The sequence below is a fragment of the Euprymna scolopes genome, chromosome 12 (genome assembly GCF_053919585.1).
Source record: "Euprymna scolopes isolate OS-2025 chromosome 12, ASM5391958v1, whole genome shotgun sequence".
NCBI lineage: Eukaryota > Metazoa > Mollusca > Cephalopoda > Sepiida > Sepiolidae > Euprymna > Euprymna scolopes.
This window is the reverse complement of record NC_136493.1, coordinates 127,117,645-127,140,493: the sequence shown is the minus strand read 5'-3', so window position 1 is coordinate 127,140,493 and position 22,849 is coordinate 127,117,645. Positions and strand designations below refer to the sequence as shown.

At 30.9% G+C, this 22,849-nt stretch overlaps 1 protein-coding gene across 7 annotated transcripts in view; it reads right to left on the bottom strand.

Annotated features, from left to right (window-relative positions):
• The window catches only part of LOC145291476 (uncharacterized), a 287,324-nt gene that overhangs the window by 72,570 nt on the left and 191,905 nt on the right, over nucleotides 1–22,849 (bottom strand). For 4 of the 7 annotated variants that reach the window (XM_080137352.1, XM_080137356.1, XM_080137353.1 and 1 more), the window contains one exon: nucleotides 16,914–17,027. The exons of the other annotated variants lie outside the window; for them this stretch is intronic. In XM_080137352.1, coding sequence (XP_079993478.1) covers nucleotides 16,914–17,027 — 114 coding nt within the window. The remainder of the gene's footprint in view (nucleotides 1–16,913; nucleotides 17,028–22,849) is intronic. 7 annotated transcript variants of the gene reach the window in all.

Genomic DNA, 22,849 nt, shown 5'->3' with positions numbered 1-22,849 from the left:
CACAAATTTTAAAATTGAACAATTTAAATTTATTTTATTCAATACTTTATTTGAAAAAGTATTTAAAATGTTTTTATTAAAAGTAATACATTCTATCAAATAAATTATCTATATATATAAAAGGCAAAATGTGTTGCATGCGTTTTTATATGTCCAGTAAAGGCTTTTTTCGGGGAGGGGGGGTACTATGTCTTAGAACTTTTTATATACCTCCTAGATCATAATATCTACGATTTGCAAAGGGACATCGTCTCTAGGTTTATTTTGATTGAGTTTTATAAAATTCCTGCTATTCCGTTCTGTTGTGTGTTTGTTGGTGTTTTTTGTATAAAATTGAAACTGAATCGAAATAAAAGTCATTCGCTGGCCTTTGTGACGAGCACATCTTGAAAGACAATCAGCTTTGATCACTGTCATATCAGACAATTGCTATTCATTAAGACACTGCCAGAGCCCTCCTCCCTCTTGGGGAGGGCCTGGAAGTTGAAAGTGCGTGATTTCATTTATTTGCCTACGTGAACTCATTCACTTAACGTTCACTTTCTGCATGTCAACTTTTTGATCGCTAAATTAAAATGCTTTTAAATCCTTTCCCTTCCTGGACGAGTGGTAAAATGTCATGTTTTCTTTCATTTTCTTTTGGACTAATATGGTAAAATAGTCCCAAAAATGGAGTGTTTTTATTAGCCTTAAAAGAGCCACTGGCCACACCCAAGAGTTATCGCGAAGTATAGACAAACAAAATTATATAGAAATCAGTTAGTTACAACTTTTCAGAAAGTTTTATAAAAGTCCAAGGCATCAATTTTTTTTTTTTAATAAGTACGAAAGTGTAAATTTTAGCCATTTTAACCCGAAAGGCACCTCTTGGTGGGGGGGGGGGGCAACCAGAGTTTTCCCGGAAAATCCGTTCAGTTACTTTTTTACTCACAATATGTTTAGTGTTTGTACCAAATTAAAAAAAATTCCAAGGCATAATTACTGAGAAAAGTGCGGACAGACGAACGGATAAGGGTGAATTTACAGGTCCACCCTTTTGTCAGGGGACCAAAAAGAGCACCAAATGCACGGGTAATGAGTAATATTAGTTTTATTCTTATATTAGCATGCGGAGGGTGGTCAAGCTTTGCTTGGTAATAAAATACGCTTAAATATATTTTAATTCATGCAGATTTCATATTTATTTGTACAGAGCCAATTCTCTATTGAATATTATATTGTACCTAATATATAGTACTGATTTCAAAAGATTTAAAAAAAAAAAAAAAAAAATCAGCTAGAATCGAAACCAAACATTTAGTGCTCCAGCCATATTCCCTACCATTTGAGCTATCGACAGATAAGATTTAAAATTAAACGACTTCAAGCTATAAATCAATTTGCGCATGAGCACAAGTGATAGAAATGTCGGCAAGTTGAAATGAACATTTTGCCGACGTATTTCTGTACGCATTAGTCATCAATCTAAACCAAGATTTTATTTGTTATAAACAATTCTTGGTGTAGGTTATTATTTCCTGTTAATTTCAGGGTTATGTAATCAGTAGTTTAAGAGTTTATCAAACACATACACATACATCTAATGCTTTATTTATATAGATTGTTTCTCTTTAAATTTGTTTTCAGAGATTTTCAGTAATTTATTTGAAATAAAAGCAAAATGTGTATTTATAGTCATGCAAAAATCAGTCAGCAAGAAGAGTTCTACAAGTCTGCAATTTTTTGAAAAGAAGCTACTGGAACAGAACGCCGTACTAAATTGAAATATTTTTTAAAAAATTGCTAGCCGCAGATTCAAAGAAAACTTGTTAATTGAGAACTCCTTTAAGGATGAAACTGCCTTTCTATATCTCTATTAGAAAGCTGCTCCACATAGGCCAGTCATAAAACATGCTTAAATATGATATTTTAATTCATGCAGATTTCGTTTTTATTATCATAGACAATTTTCTATTGATTATAATATTGTACCCAATATATGGTAACGATTTCAAAAGTTTTAAAAGATTTGACTGCCAAGATCCAATTTTTAAATTTTTACCTTTTTTCCAGCTAAAAGCTAAATCGATTTTGGTCCACAGGTTAGAATACCTCATATATTAAGTTTCAGGTCTTTACACCAAAAATTGACATTGTAGTTTAGTAGAGATTTACTCTAACAGCCGCTCCAAATACACAATGTAGAAAACATGCACGAATAGAAACATTCGTAACAATAAAATGAATCATCCAATAAGAAAACAGAAAAGAATTGAACAGTGAATTAATAAATGTCTGCTTTTAGAGGAATATGCAAATTAGTTATCTTTTTGAAGTTGCTGAAATACTAATGACTAAGTATATAAGGAAGTTTTATTGACTTTCAAAAGAAAAGTGGGTTTTAATATCAATGTCAGTGACAAATAACTTAGCTTCATATATCTATGTATATGTTATGTAGATATGTGTGTGTGTGTGCATGCTCGAAGTTATTCATCCTAAATGTTACACAATTATGCACAATATAGAAAATATGCATAAATAGAACTAAATGTAATAGTTAAATGAGACCAACCGTCCAATAAGAAACCATAAAAACATAAATAATTAATGCAAATTCGTTTTTCAAAGAAATATGCAAATTAGTTAACCTTTATGAAGTCACTTGCATATCCATGACCGAGTATATGCAGTTGAAACCATTACAGCGGAAAAGTACTGACAACAAGTGGATAAAATGCATCAGAAACTTCAACAACAACATCCAGCATTAGTCAACAGAAAAGGCCCAATTCTCCTCCACGACAATGCCTGACCACATGTTGCTAAACCAACCCTGCAGAAGTTGAACAATTGGGCTACGAAACTGCCTCATCCACCATACTCTCCAAACCCCTCACCTACTGAATACCACTTTTCCAAGCATCTTGACAACTTTCTGCGTGAAAAATGCTTCAAAAACCTAAGTGATATCAAAAACATCTTCAGCAACTTCATCGCCACCAGAATGCAAGACTTTTACATTACTGGCATAAATACACTTGTTTTGTGTTGGCAAAAATGTGTTGATTCTTATGGTGCTTATTTTGATCAATAAATTTTTGTTTGAGCCGAGATATGTTCATCTGAATTTAACTTAAAAACCGTAATAACTTTCTTGCCAACCTATTATATATATATATATATATATATATATATATATTCCCTTTATTAAGCCCTAGTCATAAAACCATTAGCAATAGATAGAGGCTATCAAGCTAATTAGGGAATGTATAAAACATAGGAACATCACAATAGTCAATACAGAACTCCGAAAATGTGACAGTGATACATGTTCATTCACACAATTCTGAGGCAGCACGTTCAAGACTGCAAGAACAGAATATGAAAGGAGATCACTGGTACATCTCTGAGCAAACATCAATGTGATTATGGAGAGAGTCTAATGTGAATATATATCGTCGCAAGTTTGGTCTGTTCAGCTGCAGCACAGAGCAGTATTTAAGCATTGCGATGGAGCAAGAACCATGAAATAATGTGTAGGTAACAGAAGCAACTGTTACATGCTGGCGAGTAGACAGTTGATCTAATCCAAGCAGATCATACTCCAGAGGGAACAGGGTTGCGGCAAGGATGCTGTAGATGCTCAAGAGAATTAGAAAACAATTTGCCAACTCTGGCGAACACTAGAGACCCGTATTCCAAGTGGGGACGAATTATTGCTTTGTAAAGTTTACTCAGCAAATGCCATTCATGAGGAATTTGGTAGCTCAGGATATGCAATACGTAAAGCTCCCTATTAACCTGGTTGGATATGCAAGACAAGTGGTCGTCACATCTGATTGGTAGATATTATTACTCCCAGATAGTTATGGCATTTTGAGAATAGCACAAATGTGTCTTGAACTGAGAATGTAAGAATTAAAAAGCATACAAATTAACGAAAACTTGCAAGTCATTTTTTTGTCTATGCCATATACCAAGATGATGTCATGTTTTTAATAAAAATATTACTTTTTAAATAGATAGACGTATACATATAATATACACAACAATCTAAACTAAGACAAAGGGCGATAACTCTTTACCTAGCAGATTTAACGATAATACAGAAAACAAAATTTTACGTAACGGTGTCACTCAGAGACATGTGAAAGTAGGTTTAAATTATAAAAACTGAATAATAGATTATCACATGTAAATAAATTAATTAATTAATTAATTAAAAAAAAAAAACAGAAAAGAACCCAGTATACGATTATGCAAATAAATTTGGGGTATGCATGAAAACACCTTTTTTATATATACTTCTTTACAATCTGGCAATTGTTTCAACTTGTGGTCCTTGAGTATAAATAATGACCACAATTTCTTGTAGCTACAGGATAGCTTCACAAAAACTATAAAATACGGCATGTGAAAAAATTGTACCAATTTGACAGAATATTTTAAAAATTTACATAAAAAAAAATATAACTAATAATTTTTTATAGAAAGGATACTGATACTGTAATCAAACTGTGTAGCAGTATACTTTCTATAAAAACAGTGTGTACATAGTTAATACAAGTATTTACGCTCAAATAGTTTTTCTGATAGTTTTCAATGCGTAGACAATTTTACTTTTTACTCTTTAACAATAGTCAAACATCAAAGCTCTATATCTAAAAATCATTGGACAACTTTGAACATGTCTTTTTCCTATGCTAACTTTTAAATTAGATTAATTTTTATTTATTCATTAATAATCAAATATTTGTTGAAATAAAAAAAAAATTCAATAACATAAAACAAAACAAATACAAATACTTTTATAATTTCATCACAAAATTAAATCCACCAGAATGCATTTTCTTAGAAACGATAATGTTAAGTGGAATGCTGTATGTCCGAAAATAGGGTATAACTTAATATATTTAGAATTATAACATAAATTGATCATATCGTTATATTTTTATAAAAAATCATTTTGAAATAATGTGAATTTGTACGCACTACAAGTTTGAATTATTAAGTTATCTCCTTTGTTCTTTAGATTGTTTTAAGAATAGAAGTTTCTAAAAAATAAAAAATAAGTAAAACAAAATAAAAAAAAATGTGCTCTCATAAAATAACCATGTAATCTCGAGTTGAAATGGTTCAAGTTTTTTTTTGTAATTGTCAAATCAATAAAAGTATAAATACTAAAAGAAAATAAGCAGCTAAAACAAAAGGGCTGTAAAACAATTTGCATATTTATATGAAGTAGACATTATGAAAAACGTATTACAATAAGAGAAAAAGAAAAAAAAGGTTTAGATTGAACTGAAACAAATGTGACTCAAGTCTAATTAACAGAAATTCATTTTACTCTGAGGCCATCATAAAAAAAAGTTGATCAACAATTGAGACTGTAGTTCAAATTGAGGTAAAACTAAGTTTTCATACACAACGACAATTTAACTGATCCAGCAAAGTTTTTCTTTTTGTTTGAGAGGGCGAGAAAAAAAAAAAAATTTTATCATAAATTCCTCCTAAAAAATAAAAATCTGTATGATGTACATACCTGAGATAGAACGAAAATATCATATCGATCAAGTAAATGTTATGAGTAAGCAAGAAGAGACTGTCTTACGTCGCCATCTTGAAGAAACAAGGGTAGATAACTCCACAATAATTCATACTTGGGAGATCAGTTTTGAAATGCCTATGATTTCCCATTAATCGCTCCAAATTGTTTAAAATTATTTTCTTTACAAAAACAAAACTATAAGAGTGTTTTTAAAGGTAGCAAGCTTTAAATAAAAAGTAAATCACAGAAAATATTTTTATAATACAAAACATTTTATACAAACGTGTGGTTAACTCAACAGATTCGTTTTTGGCAATTACAACAGTTGCTAAGCGTGCAATTAAAGAAAATGAAGTTGTCAATTTAAAGTTCGCTGCCTCAAAAAAAAATAAATAAAATAAATAAGTAAATAAAAATAAACACTCAAAAACAAACAAACTTGATCAATGTTTTGAATATGATCTTTTCATTCCGCCATGGGTACATTGATATGATATTTTCATTCTGCAATGGGTACATTCATTCTATCTCAGGTATGTACATCATACAAAGATTTTTCTGCATTTTTATTTTTTTAATATAGGAGGAATTCTGGACAATGTCTGAAAAACAATCCATCAAATTTTCAGATTGAGTCAAGCTAAAAAAAAAAACAAACGTTTCTCAAAATCGATACATTGAATTGAATAGCATAAAGTATACATTTTATCACAAAAACATAAGGCAAACTCATAAATCAAATTCACTTTAGATTAAAAAAAATATTTAAAATGAAAAAAACAATGAAGCTAAACTAAAACAATGAGATTGTGTTGATGAAGTGAAAATGACTAAGCTAAAAAGAAAAAAAAAAAACAGAATAAAATAAGTGCTAAAATAAAAGTGACATGCAAATTATAATTAAATATAGACACTGTTTAAAATAAAACAAAGTGAAATTATGTTTCCAAATTTTTTAGATAAAGATGGATTATTTGGATTATTCGGACTACTGTTCTCATCTTGAGTGTAATTTTTATATTCAATCTTCAGTGCAGGTGACACTCAAAATACAATTATTAATTATTTTAAGACTTTTACTCACTCGTGGCTGACAGAACAAGAGCATGCTACTACATTAGATTAAATGAAGGGTTCCATTCAAAATTCTGTGCAGATTCACAAATTAAACAAGATACGCCTGAAAAAAGGTCGGAGGTTACATTGACCAAAACATTATGAAAATAACACTAAAGATAAGAATAGTTGTCCATAGAATCCAAATAATATGAAATCATACCATTAAAAATATAAAAGATAGTAAACTTGTTAAAGAAAAACATAAATTTTTATAGGGTATAAGATATGTACAAGTATATATATATATATATATATATATATATATATATATATATATACATACATACATACACATACATGATGCAATTCTCTATCTGTATAAAAGCCAAGTATATCCAAGGATGGGGTACTGTTGCCACATCTGGGCAAGAGCTGCTAAAAACAGCTTATCCTGCCTTGACAGAGTACAAAATAGACTTCGTAGCTTAGTGGAGGGATGCCCTTTTCTTTTCCCTGCAACCTCTCTCCCACAGGAGAGAAGTTGCGAGCCTGTCTTTGTTTTATCGTTATTTTCATGGCAAGTGCTCGTCTGAGCTCCAATCTCTGGTGCCTGCTCGCCAATCTTTCATGAAAAACACCTTTCAAGCTGAAACCACTGTCAATAATTTTCGCCACTCTTTATCTATGCCTAAATCAAAACGTAGATTCCATGAACAAAGCTTTTTTCTTAGAAGTGCATGCTTGTGGAACTCTTCCGTTTGCTTGTTTCCCACCTGACTACAACTTGGAGGTCTTCAAGTCCAACATAAACAAATTCCTGATAAACCGCCCCCCCCCCTTAAGTAAGACACTTTATAAAATCTCCATTACTAACGATTACTACGATATTATCCCACTGATTACTGTACATGCAATAACCCTTATCCCCGAGTGGACTGCGGGCCTTTATAAGTGATGACTACCATGTAAAAAAAAAATACAGTAGAACCCTGGGATGTAGTTTTTCTGGTTATAATGTAGAATACAATGTTTTTTCCTGATTATGGTATTTGCCCTGCCTATTTATGTTATTTGATCATATACATGTGTATTAAATACTGTACTGCATTTTATTATTAACTAGCGGGGGTACCTGGCGTTGCCCGAGTGTTTAGAGGTGTGTGTGTGTGTGTGTGTGTTGGGTGGGTGGGGGTGAATCCAAACAAAAGAATAAGCGAAGTAACAACCCTGTTTAAATATTATATATATAAAAAAAAGAAACAATTTAAAAACTTCTTTAAAAAAATCGTTGCCTGAGTGTTTGTGTTGGGGGGGGAAAAAAAAAAAAGTTTTGGTAAGTAGTTAGGATCGAACCCGAAGCTTTGAGGCGAAGGTGGAAAATAAAGAGTGCAAAAAACCTGACACGTTACCCGCTCGGCCAGCAATAAAGAGTAACTGTAACACGTTTGAATATATTTAAGTACTAAAAACAGAATTGGCATGTGCCAGCAAGAAAAGTTAACTCCGCTCCTTCTATTTGACCTCATTAATGAGGTCAAATAGAAGTAGCGAGTTAACTTTTACTGTGGGGCAGCTTTTGGGTTTGTTTACCCAACTTTGGCTGGTTGTTTCCCCAAGATGTTGGGGAAAGGGAAACCAGCTCCCCATAAAAAGGGGATTGTCCAAATTGAATAGCAATTGTCTGATATAAGGAGTTTGGCCCCACATTGATCAAAGCTGATTGCTTCTGGACGTTCCCCGGTGCGATTGCCGGGAACAGAGCCTAAGCTTCGAATTAGTTTCGGTTTTATACAAAAAAGCTGAACGGACACAAGATGGGCTGAAATAGCAAGAATTTTGTAAAAATCGACGTAAATAAATCTAGACGCAAAGCACGTTCGCAAATCGTACATATTAAGATCTAGGGGATATATAAACACTTCTAAGCGATAATAACCCCCCCCCCGGGACCGTCGGCGAAAAAAAGCCTTTTCACGACATACAGAAATGCGCGCGCCGCATTTGCCTTTTATATATATAGATTTTTAATATGTACTGTATAAAATTTTGCTTAGGCCACGCCATACGGTGATTTCACCTAACAATCCCAACCCCTGTGCTTATATATATATATATATAATTATATTTTAAACAATACATATGTCGCTCCCCATTTGGGTGTACCAAATTGGTCAAAGGGAAAATTATTCCAAACTCGCATTTAGGTAAAAATGCGCTTTTGTATAAATAATTGAATTTATTCAAACAAGTATCGCTAACAAAAAAACAAATAAACAACATCTGCATAAAAACGCGATACATTAGTAGTCATGTGAGATAGTCCAATGGAAGAGGTTTAGGTTTCTTCTCATGGGATCCTGATTTCGAATCTCGCTAGATTCAGCCACTCTGACGAGTCATAAATAACGAAACACATGTCAGTGGATAATTATATTTTAAACAATATATATGTAAAAATCAAATGTGGCGCTATAAAATAATGTCTCCTCATGGGTGGTGAATTCAATTAAATTTTGTTCAGAAAAGTGGCTATATACTCTATAAGTAAGAATTTACTTTTTATTCTTATGATTTTGCAAACTTTAAAAGATTTTCATTTCCTTTATCAACATTTTTCTTTCACCACGTCTTCTTTTTATTCCAAGAAAAAGAAAACAACAACTCTCCAACTGTTTTTTTTTTTTTTTTTTTTTTCAGAGGAACATATATTTATCTCTGATGAGTTGTTTGGTGAATTTCTGCTATTCAATGAAGCATTTGTACGTACTACATTTCCATATGAAGAAAATATGATGGATGAAAAAAAAAAATATCTTCTGGTTTTGGAATAATAACCAGAGACATTTTATACCTATTGTTTATCTCCCTAATATATAGTAATCTTGTCGGATTTTAACACTGATAATATGATTCTGACTATTTTTATCTTTTTTTATTCTTAGAGCATAACACTAAAAACACTGCACGATTTCCCCATGTGAAACCCAACAATTATGATTGTTACCTTTAATGTGTCTCAACAGCCATTGGCTACAGAAGTGACCATTTTTCTTGAATTTTTACGTTTTTTATACACAATGTTGAATGGTTACAACCCGAGTTGTGTTCTCACTATGTGCAGCTTGTCTAAAAATAATTTAGCACATCTGACACCAACTTTGTTCACTCAATTATAATATAACAATCTGAAATAGCCAGACGCTTTTTCCTTTAATATCACTATACACAACCGATTTAATAAGACCATTGTTTTCAGAGCTAGGACACTTAAGATTTCTATAGAGATAAGCATACCTAGCTATCTGGGTCCGATATTGTAGATGGGAAATAAATCAGAGCATAGTGTCTCAGATAATAGATTTTTAATATTGAAAGTAATATGGTTGACTATAGTTGAAGGCGCTCCAAAGCATTCCTTTTCATTAGCTATTACGATGTGTTAGGGAGGTATCATTCCTTTTCTTGGATTACTCTACTCCAGTAGTTCCCGACTTTTTTTTTTTTACATGGCTGCACACTATTGAATTGATTTAAACTTTTTGGGGCCTACCTATCATAAAAAATTAGTATTTTCTACTTATATTATATAGCCTTTTTGCAATAAAAAAAAACAAACAAAAAAAAAAACAAAGATTATATAAAGAGAATTTTTATCCACATAAATCAACATATTCTGTATTCAATATCTGGTATAGAATAATAATGGTGACTGTCAGTGGGACAGTTATGCCTGGTGTTTTTTAACTACTGCTGCAATGTGTTAGCGGATGTGAGACAGATATTCTTAACTCTTTTTCAGTATTTTTAAGTCTTTCACATTTTTATTTTTAATGTTGCTTAGATAAGACATTTAGACATATGCAGTGTATGAAGTTGAGTATTGCAATAAGATTTTGATGGCTGTTTTACTTAGAGTTGGAATTGAACGGTGTCATCATGATTAAGAAATTAAATGTTTTTTTTTAAAACAAAATGAAATTAAATGTTTTTTTGTTTTAAAACAAAATGAAATTAAATGTTTTTTTGTTTTAAAACAAAATGAAATTAAATGTTTTTTTGTTTTAAAACAAAATGAAATTAAATGTTTTTTTTTTAAACCAAATGAAATTAAATGTTTTTTTTTTTTAAAACAAAATGAAATTAAATGTTTTTTTTTTAAACCAAATGAAATTAAATGTTTTTTTTTTTAAAACAAAAGTAAATTAAATGGATTCTAGCTATTACCTCTTCGTGACGCATTAGTGTGCCATGATACAGTGGTTGGGAACCACTGCTCTACTTATTCTTTATTTATTTATTTATGCTGAGTGTTTTAGTAATGAGGCATCAAGTAACATTTTTTTAATCTTTGGAAGGACTCGATCGATGATTAAACCTTTGCAAACATTTTAACCATTATGCCAAATCGGCCAGTCAAAGGAAAAAGAATTTAATTATGTCATTGTTTACTGCCAAGAATTTCCTGTACTCTCTATCAGTACCTAAAACTAAAATTCCATGAGCAAAAATTCTTTTCCTAGAGCTGTCCATCTGTGAAACAATACAGCGGAATTGCTTCCCAGCTGACTATAACATGGTTGTTTCCAAGTCTAATGTAAACAAATCCTTGTTGAATCATCCTTGTAAATAATCAATTTCTACCAAATTTCCACCATTGCTGATTTTCATGGTGTTTTCTCATTAACCCTTATCCTCGAGAGGTCTCTGGACCTTGATACGAGTGACTCCCTTTTTAGAAAAAAAAAAAAAAATCTCTTTTCATTAACATTATCAAGAGCAATAGATTCTAAAATGTTTTAATCATTGAAGTGTTACAGACAAAATACACACACACATATTTGTATATTTTGGCAGCAAGTCATTATTCAAGCATGTCTGATTGAACACGACAGAGTTATTCTTTTTTTCAATATCTTTTCCATTCGCCGAGTGGTCCTTTTTATTTCAGCTGGCATGTTGTATAAAATGTCGGCCAAAAGTTGTTGTTCAGCCATATTCTTCTCAAACGCTTTCTATCGGTACATCTGATTATCATTAAGAGCAATTATTGTTGTCGTTTTCTTTTAGGCTTGGTGTATTTATAGTTTTTTTTTTTTTTTTTATTGGTTATAAAAGGTGGGTGTAGGATGGTTAGGAGGCGAAAACTACAGCCGCTTTTTAACCGGATCTCATTTAACACCGGGACAAACATACTAACAGTATTTAATAACTAACGAGAAACTAAAAACTATAAAATAAAAAAATCGAAATTAAAAATAAAAATAATTCGCCCCTAACCATCCTACACTCACCTTTACAACCAATAATAAAAAAAGACTAAATACACTAAGCCTCAAAGGAGAAGAAAAAGAAAACGATAACAATCGCTTTTATGATAATCGGATGCACCGATAGAAAGTGCTTGAGAAGAATATGGCTAAACAACAATTTTTGGGCGCCATTTTATCCAACATGCCAGCTGAAATAAAAAAGACTGCTTGGTGAATGGAAAAGATATCCAGAAAAATTGGAATTATATATATATATATATATATATATATATATAATATCATTATAATAGATATAAATTTGTAGTCAGACTTATTGGGATAAAAAAAACAAAAAAACAATTGAAATGAAGGAACAAAGCAAAAACACTGGCAATTTTTATAGCTGCCATCAATAAAATGATCAATGATAAGTTGTATTGTTTTACATAAAAAAAAAACAAAAACAAAATAACATGTGAAATAACAAAACAACCAAACACCAAATATAATTCTGTAACCAGCTAATTGTTATGCCACTGTTTAGCCGCACGATCAAATATTTATTTTAAGCTAGCAAGATATTCCGGAACCAATAACCTAAATTTTGAAAGTTTTGATACATTTTCTACCATAAATTTCTTACTTTTTTTTTTTTTAGTTTTTAAGCTTTAAAATTTCACACTTCAAATGTTTATTCTTCTATAATAAAGAAAGAAATTATCTTCATATTAGTGATAGGAAGATTCCAATATTTTTTCCCTGATTCCGATACAATTACAGATTCCGTACTAAATTTGCGATTCCAATTCTGATTCTTTATAAATCTCTAAATACTTAACAATAAAGTTATTTTTTTCCAAATTACTGTCAAAACACATAAATGTACATATATTTTCTCAAATGTAAAAACACACTTGTGAGAAATGATCTACAGACTTATCGGTAGTTTTAAAATCAATAAATATTTATTATTTTATTATTACTACCATTTAAAATCAATAAATATTATTTCATTACTACCAGCAGTGGAAGATTTTGTTTTAAACAAAATCAAATAAAAAAAAAGATAACTAAAGAAATAGCTTTTGGCATCTGAAAATAGGCACAAATATTTCTAATTCCGATTTATCCAGATTCCCGATTCCCATGAATCGTCCCAACACTACTTCATATATATGAATTACGCAAGTTTCAATGCTGACAGTATATTTTAGAATTAACATTGCTTTTAAAAACAAATGATAATAAGCTAAGACTGGAATACTATACAAGTATTACAGCATGAAAGATTAATACTTTAGTATTATTTCGACTATCACTAAATATAAGATTCATAATAATCAAGTGTTAAAGAAAGTATCGTTATAAACATTAGGCACAGGCTTGAATTCTGCCAATCTCATTTGTTGTTTGCGCATTTTTTTTGTTTAAGCTCGATAGATAAGTGTTATCTTTATAAAATTTGTTTACACAAATATCTTAAAATATCAATCTCTATTCTATTAAAAACAGAAATACAATTTTAATAAAGGAAGATAACTGTGTGTGTTTTCGCAAAAATAAATAATATTACTCCTCTTTAAAAAATATGTGATCTCAACTGCATGTGGCCATTTTACATTTGAGATCAGTAGTTAATATGCATGGGCACAGACAGAACACATCTGATCTAGGAGTAAATCTTGATAAACTATTCTGTCACACCTATGGGTAGCAGTAATTCCAGTGTTGCCCAACAAAAGTGTGGCAGTGGGTCAAAGAACAGCATGGTTGTGCAAATGAGCATATTCTTGACAACAGACACGTACACTCCTCCAGTTGGTAGAGAACTAAGACAAGATGGTGTCTCGACAAAATATTCATCTCTTTGGAGGGATTGGTGTTAGGAAAGGCATCCAGCTGTAAAAATTTGCTTCAATCTCATATGTCATATCAAATATGGCAGAACTTCCGACTCTTGAACATGGGAAAGAAAGGAAAGTAAAACAGAGTTAGAAGAAATTCTGCCCGATTGGACAGATTAATGTCAGTAGTGTAGTTTGATATACTGTACAGAGTGTGCTGTTTAAATCAAACCTTTGCAAGGTTATAGAATCGGAATTCCTCTGTTGAAATCTGGAATCATCTGTTAAACTTGGGAGTCTGCAAGGAATTCCAAACGGAACCCTTTATTTAATCCAACGTACCATGAGCCATGACTGGATAGAAGTCTTTAAGTAATTCACAGTTGTAATTTTGGGTCGCCTGCACTGAGGAATCTCTAGGAATTTAACTTTTACAACTGAATCTCACCAAGTGCTCTATCCACTGCGCCACAGATCCAAATAATACAAATAATCAATTCTCATCTTATCAGTCTAAAAAATGTACTCACACTTCAAATGTTGATGAAATTTTTATTAACATAAAGTGAAATGGAATAGCTTTGAAATGTAATTGAAGAATCACGTCTGCAAATTTTCACATGGCTGACAGTCGAGACAACGCTGATAACGTGCACCAAGGGATCCGCAAATGTCATGAAGCAGGTAATTAGAGTACATTTTGGAAACATCCTGTATTTTGTGTATATGCCAAGTTTGTGTTGAAATGCATCAAGTAGTTTTCGATCTTTACGTGGAATTAAATGCTGTATATGATGCAACATAGTATCTTGACATTAAATAACAGCGCAGGATTTCCTCATGTCCAATCTAACAATTACGATGACTACATTTAATGTACCTAAATAGCCATTGGCCACAGGAGTGACCATTTTCCTTGGACTTTCACTTTTCTATACACAATGTTGAATGGTTACCACTAAAAACTAGAGTTGTGTTTGTGCTATGTACAGTTTGTCTAAAAATAATTTAGCACACAGCTAAAATATAATGACAGATACAATTAAATTGTCATTAAGAAAATATATGACTATCCCATAGGGATCAAAATATACTTAAATAATACATAAGCAACATTTTCAGCAATGTTTTTCTGGAACTGTAAAAAGTTTGGAGTTTCTTAAACATCAAACTTCTTTTACTAAAAGACCTCCATCAGGGTGAAGGACACAAATTCATCAACTTTGTGATAGAATGATAATATTTGCCCATATGCCTCCCTCCCCACTCCGTCATAGGATGGGGGTAATTATTCACATGTAACCTACATTTTACATTTAATTACCACTATGGAAACAGAATTTCTCCTAAAAACAAACTAAAACATCACTAAGATATCACCCCTCCCTTCTCTAAAGAAGGATATAAAAAAAACAAAAAAAAACAACAATGTGCTTAATAATGCCTAAATAGTGAAATTCTCCATAAAGTGACAGGTTAAATCTTTGTAATAAATTAAATAATTAGATACTAAATTAACTTGATTTACCTATTTTATAGTCTTCAATTGTAGCCATTAAACTTTCAATCAACTTCTTTAAAGAATTTAATTATTTTAATCTCTAAGAACAATTTTAATAAAAGTTTAAGAATATTGATGAGTACACAATTTAAAAATCTAGCATATGACGTATTCTTGTGAGATTTTAAAAGTTAGACCAAAATAGTATTTAAGCTGACATTTGATTCTAACTAGTCAATTTTCATTTGTTCTTGTATGTCAATATTAGAAATTAATCCATGTTAAGCTGCATCAGTATTAAAATGGGTGGCCATTTGAGAATTCCAGGTGCTCTCTGCTTATTGTTTTCAATCATCCTGGACTTCTCCTTGCCACTAAACTCAAACAGTGCCAATTCAGGAGAACTGTAGTTAGCCATTACACAACCCTTGCCTCACAATTACATACATTATTTTTTTTAATTATGTAGTTCTGTTTACAAAACTAGTAATATGGAAACAGTTTAAAATTAATAAAAACTTTGAAATCATCAAGGGGAATAACTTAATTGAACATAAAAAAGAGTTGTCTCTGTTACAACTAAAATTGGATTACTTTTTTTCTGTAGAAGTTTAAAAAAAAAAAATGTACAAACAAATATAAATTTAAAATTAAAATTCCAGGTAATGCTGGGTAGATACAGCTAATATCAAATAAAAAGTCAGGGTTTTATTTTTAGTGAATAGTTTTACCAGAAAATATTCTTTCAAATAAGATTCAGCAAGTTTAAATTATAGCATTACTCCTCTGATGAATTTGAGTTGAAAGACACTCTTAGGAGACTATAAAAAAAAAAAAATAAAATAAATGAATTCTTCAATTTTAATATTTTAAAAAATCATTTCAAATCTTTTAAACTTAAATTAATGAATTGTATGACAATTATGTTTTTGAATGTTTTGAGATAAGGATTGATTATTCATATTATTTGGATTATTCGGACTACTATTCTCATCTTCAGTGTTATTTTCACAACGTTTCCGTCAATGTTACCTCCAATCCTCTTGTTAAACTCAGGAATATACACAAAATTTTGAATGGAACCCTTTATTTAATCTACAGTAGAACCTTGGGATACAGTGGCCCTAGGATACTTTTTTTCAGGTTATGATGTGGAATATGATGCTTTTCCAGCCCCTGGTTACGGTATTTGCCCCGCCTTACAGTGTTATTTATAATGTTATTTGATTATATACTGTACTGTATTTTGTTACTAATTTTTATTGCTGTATCCTGAGGTTCTACTGTATAAGGATAGCGTGTTTGAGTTCCATCAGTCATGAGTAATTCACAATTGCAGTTGTGAATGTTGCTCACACTGAGGATTAAGCGAGCAACCTCCAAATGAATTTTACAAAGTACTTTACCCACTAGCCCACAGGTTCTTGTATACAAACAATTCTAGTGTGTCTTTTAGGAGTTTTAAATCTATTTTTTTGGCTTTTAGATATATAATCTTACTACTTATCATGATATGTTTGTTTGACAAGTGCAAAAAAAAAAAAAAAAAAAAAATCAATTACAAATAAAAATCTTCCTTTTCTAACTATTCATGCAGGTGTTTATAATCACATGGTGATGGTGGTGGGAGTGAAATCAAAGTGTATATTTGATAACGAATGTGACAGCAACCAAAATACACCAAAGCTGCAAAGGGAGGGGGAGGCAGAGAATATCAACGGCAAGTATACCATCATCTTTTACGTTGTTTCCCCAGGAACTAATGCGGTCACGAACCAGTGACCGGACCGTTTCTTGTCGGATTTCTGTCATTTTGTTGCCAGTGTTACTAGGAGATCCTTCCACTGAAAAGCGGAAAACAACAACGGAATTTCAAACTACAAACAAAAAAAACTTTCAAAACCTTTTGGAAACGCGTAATGATTAACGTTAAATACATCAGAAAATAAATATGAGATTTTTTTTCCAGCGGAAAGAAATATCAGTTTTAAGAAACAAAACGTATGAACATGAAAAATTGGATTTGAAACATTTAAACAAATGTAAAAATAACAAACTGAAAAGTAAAACAAACTAGAAAACAATAAAAAATATATTCAAATTTAGATTTAATAGGTGTATGCAGAGACCACTATCCATGGCAAACTTGAGTATTTTTTTAACTTTGAAGAAGTTGCAAAAAAAAAAAAAAAAAACAAAAAAAAACAACAGCCAAACCTATATAGTCCTTGTTTCAGTATGGTGATTAGCTACTAGGTTTCAATTAAGATGCATTTCAACATGCTGGCTCTAGAAATATCAACTTTAGAAAAAATAAATGATTTATGAAATTAAAATGTAAGTACTTATTAAGTATATCGTCCTATACCAACTCGACTTATTCTGTAAACTAGTTACGGCAACAACTGAAAGCAACAATGATTTATATAAGAAACAAAATTGTTTGTTGGTTACTTTGATTCAGTTTACTTCTGCTTTTTTGTGTATATGTGTGTGTGGAGAGGTATATTTTTAATTTTTGTTTTAATAGAAATTGCTCTAGACATGGCAGAAAGCCACTTGATGTAAACAGCACTAAAAAAAAAGGATATACTACTTGAAAGTCTAAAACCAGTCAATGCTAAATGTGAGATGAATAGATTCCAACCCAGAAAACAGCAGTAATTCTTCCTTTGTCAGAAACATCGCTCACGGAATGTTAGGACTAAAGGATAAAATAAGGGAAGTAAGCGTTACAAGGCTGGATACATCTATGTACTACTAAAACTTGTTTAATAAGACTTCAGGTAGAAAAAATTACTACAATAAAAATACAATCGCAAATCTACTGTATATTTTGGCGTATAAGATGACCCTTAAAGTTAAAAAAAATCATCTTTTAAAAACCAACATTTCATAAGATACCGGGTGTTGCAATCTCTAACCTAGGCTAAACAAACATGGTTTCGTGATTTAGCAGTCGTCTTATACAAACGATATATGATAAATTTATTAAAATTTGCTCCAATTTTGTACTTTGTCTTATCTGACGGTCACCTTATACGCCGAAATATACGGTATATATTTTTAATAATTTTTATGTACATAAGAATTATTTTTCATAGACGCTTGTTTCTTGCTAACAGTCATCAAGTTAATGTTTATCAGGAAAAGATTTGTAAATATTAATACTAATATTTATATTACCATTTTGAATACATATAATTAAGTTCATGTGTATTGTTGTTATTGGTGCGTGTATATATATATATAAGAAAAGATAGGGAAATAATAACTAAAGTTACATTAGAACTTTATTGCATTATCATGTCAATAAGAATGAGGGTGATTACAATAATGTAACTTTAATTGTTACCCCCTATATTTTCTTATAAATTGCTCCTCTTGTTCGAGTAGAGCTTCATCTATCCATACAGCTTAGTCCTTTCTCTTCAAAAATCTATTTTTTTCAAGTTAACTTCCTTTCTTTCTCTCTACATATCTAACATATAAACAGCTATATGTCTGTCTGTCTCCATATTTTAAAACTATCTCGTCCGAAACTAAAACTTGCAGAGCAGCGCTAGGGGCCTCAAATGATTCGATTTTTTACAGACCATTCTTTTGTGGATCTGTAGCCAGTTGAAATAGTTTTTAAAGGGTCAAAAATGGGTCAAAATTGAAAAAAATCGTTAAACATTTTGTTCATTCATCTTAGTTTATTTTTAATCAGTTCATATGTATGTCACGTTGGTACAGTGGTAACGTCACCAGCTTTGAATGCTACAGTTTCGGTTTCGATTATAGCTGATGGCACCCAAATAAATTTTTTTTACTTTTGAAATCATGACAAATTACAATATCATATTTAAACATATTTTACGCCCGGGCAAAGCCGGACGCCCCCGCCTCCATGCACACACTACTATAACTGGATTTCCAGTGCATAAAGATGATGTCATAAAGGATGAGGTCATCCATTAAAACAAATGGAAAATGCCCATGCACGATGACATCACAAAATAATGACATCATCAATCAAATTAAGGAGAGAGATTGAAAGAGATCCTTTATAATGTCTACTAAATGAACATCAGGATAGTTGCTGGGGTTCAGTATTCTTTTAATTTTTTTTTTTTTTTTTTTTTACAAGGAGTCACCACTTATAAGGATAAGGGTGAATAATTGTACAGTGACGTAGTAATTGTTAGTAGTGGAAATTGGGTAAATTGGATTACTTAAGGAGAACAGCTCATCAAGAATTTGTTTATGTTGGACTTGAAGACGACCATATTATAGTCAGCCGGAAAGCAGGCAAATAGAAGAGAGTTCCACAGGCATGTAATTCTAAGAAAGAAGCTTTGTTCATGGAATCTACGTTTAGGTTTAGGCACAGATAAAGAGTGGGGGAAATTATTGATAGTGGTTTCAGCGAGACGAGTGTTTCTCGTGAAAGTTTGGCAAGGGGGGACCATAGATGGGAGCTCAGATGAGCACTTGCCATGAAAATAACGATAAAGCAGAGACAGGCTCGCAATGTCTCTTCTGTGGGAAAGAGGTTGCAGGGAAGAGAAAAGGGCATCCCTCACTAGGCTATGAAGTCTATTTTAAACTCTGTCAAGGCAGGATAAGTCCTTTCTAGCAGCTTCTGCCCAGATGTGGCAACAGTACTCAATCCTTGGACATACCTGGCTCTTATATAGGTAGAGAATTGCATCAGCAGTGAGATATCTACTGGATCAATAGAAGGATTCCACCATTTTCCCAGCAACCTTGGCAACAGTTTTGATGTACATGTTCCATTTCATATCAGGATTAATGTTCAAGCCCAGGAGCTTGTCAAAACATGGAGCCTCCTCAAGATGAGAGCCATTCATTTCAATTGATGCTGGATAGAGATTAATTATAGAGAAAGCTAATTTTGGTTTTAAGTTTAATATAGGCATTCTCAAGCACTATCTCAGATTTAGAGTTAGTGTTGAAGATAATCAAGAATATACAAACATCTTTTGCAATATATTTTTTTTTTTTGTCAATAACTAGTAGATATTTTTGGTACTTGTAAGCTAAGTAAAAACAAATTTTTTGTATTTATTGATCTTTTTTTTTTTTTTAAATAAAATTAATGCATTTTTCTAATGTTATTTCCATAATTAATGAAATGCAACCTAACTTTTCTTATATATAAATATTTAGCCGCTTCCATTAATTTCTTCAAAGTTGGTCATGGATAGTGGCTTATACAAGAACACTATAAGATTTATTGAAAACTTGACTTTAAAAAAATATATATTATTTAAAAAATTCTAAAAATTCTAAAATTAGATTTTAAAAATGTAAACTAGACTAAACATGAGACAAATAGAAATGCCATAAATTACTTACATTTAAAAATCAATTCTTAAAATATTTCAAGTCAATAATAATGAAATAAAACCGTTTCATAAATTCCAAAACAAAAGCAACTGTAGATAAATTTCTTAACATTAATAACATAAATAAAACAGGAATATTTTCAAAATAAAATTCATGAAGTAAATATTGACAAATATTTTAAAACTTGTAATTTTTATCTTCAACAAAGTTTCACTGCATTAGCAAAATAACTGATGATCTCTCTTAATGTCATCTGTAGCATATATCGGTTCTTGTTCAGGATCCCTCTATATTAAAAAACAAAAATAAAGAAAAATCTGTATGATATACATAGTTGTGATAAAAGGAAAATATTGTATTCCAAAAATCAAGTAAATTGATAAAGTAGTCATTTTAAAATAAGAAAATCAACTTTTATAAGTAACTGAAAGTCTTGTTCACCATTTTGAAAACAATCTTAAAAGGGGGGGGGCTGTAACTAAAAAATTCAAACTTGTAAAATTTATGTTGTAATGCCTACGAATTTCCACTAATTGTTTAAAAATGCTTTCCTATATAAAACTTATTAATTTATGTGATTTTTGGAATATGAAATTTTCGTTTTGTCACACAGATATTTTTTTTTATTTTCGTTTTTTTTTTTTTAAATATGGAGGGAATTTGGGATTTAAAAAAAAAAAAACATTTTTTGCTAATAAAATATAAACCCAAAGGAGAACATTATTTTTTTTTTGCAAAGTTTGGTAAAGTATATATTTCAATCAAAATGTTGATTAAAAGTCATACAAAAAATGAAAAAAAAAAAAAAAAAAAAAAAAAACACGAAATTGAAAAATAATTCATTCACTGACATGTTTCACCTAGTATCATTTTCAGATTGGCAACATTAAATGAAACAAACTATGAAAAAAAAAAAAAAAAAAAAAAAAAAAATGAATATTCTGCAACATTATTCGTGCATTTGAAATTAAAAAAAAAAAAAAAGTTTAAATACTGCAACAAACAAAAAAAATTTTTTTTTAAATGAATGATAAAATAAAAATGACCTGCTGGTTATAATGAAATTTAACTTCTTAAAATAAAACAGTGAAAAGACAACAAAGACAAAGATTTGGAAAGGGGTTGCTCAGTGCGCTCTTTCCTGACTGGACAAGGTATAAAACCGGTTTCAAAATCTAGTGGGAATGTCCTCTTCTCTTCTCTACTTACTTTCTCAATGAAGAAACGTAATGAGTCTCTCTCTCTGCTCTATCGTTATTTTCATAATAGGTGCTCGACTGAGCTTCAATTTATGGTTCTCATTCCTGGCACACATTTAACTAGCTACAACCAGCATCAACAATTTCCCTTACTCTCCATATGTACTTAAAACTAAACGAAAATTCCATGAGCAAAGCTTCTTTCCTAGAGCTACTTGCCTATGAACCACAATACCATGAGGCTGCTTCTAACTAACTAGACATTCTCAATATCGCTCCTTTCTTTTTAGTCTGATGAGGTGGTCTCCTTGAATTAGGATTCCACTGAAACATGTATGCACATATGTAACCAATAATGTTTATATAATAAACAGATGTATGTATATGTATTACTGAATAAAATAGATTTCTTTTTGTCTACTAATTCTGTTTTCGATCCTTTTCATCTTCCGAATTACCTTTTAAACTTCTGGCTGATGTAATCGCCATATTTTTTGTAGGCCCGAGTACTTTCAAGTTCAGTTGGATTCATCATCGGGGATAGATTAATTTATCTGTTTTTGAACAATTTTTAAATTTTTTTTTTTTTTCAATAATAGTCAGATTTATTTCATTGGTTAATAAATAAAAAAATTAAAAACTCTATAAATTGTTCAAAACTAGTTAGATTAAGCTTTACCTGACAATGAATCCAGATGGATTTGAAAGTACACGGGCCAACAAAAAATTTCTGCCAGAAGTGAAAAAAGTAATTTAGAAGATGGAAAGGATCCAAAACAGAAGGAGTAGACAAAAAAACGTTTATTTTATTCAATGAAATATGTTTAAGAGAAAAATTGCTGCCTCTCTCTCCCTATATATATATATATATATATATATATATATATATATATATATATATATATACAAACCCAGTATTTCCATTACTGATCATTATTATTTGTTATCCTCAAGTCGCATCTAGGACTTGCTAAGCAGTGACTCCCACATAAAAAAAATGTTAAAGCAAAACGAACTGATTTTTATAGTTGTGTATAGGTTTATAGTATACTTTAGATTATTGGACGAGCTTGTGAAATTTGAATGATACCACGGATCATTGGGTTCAAGTG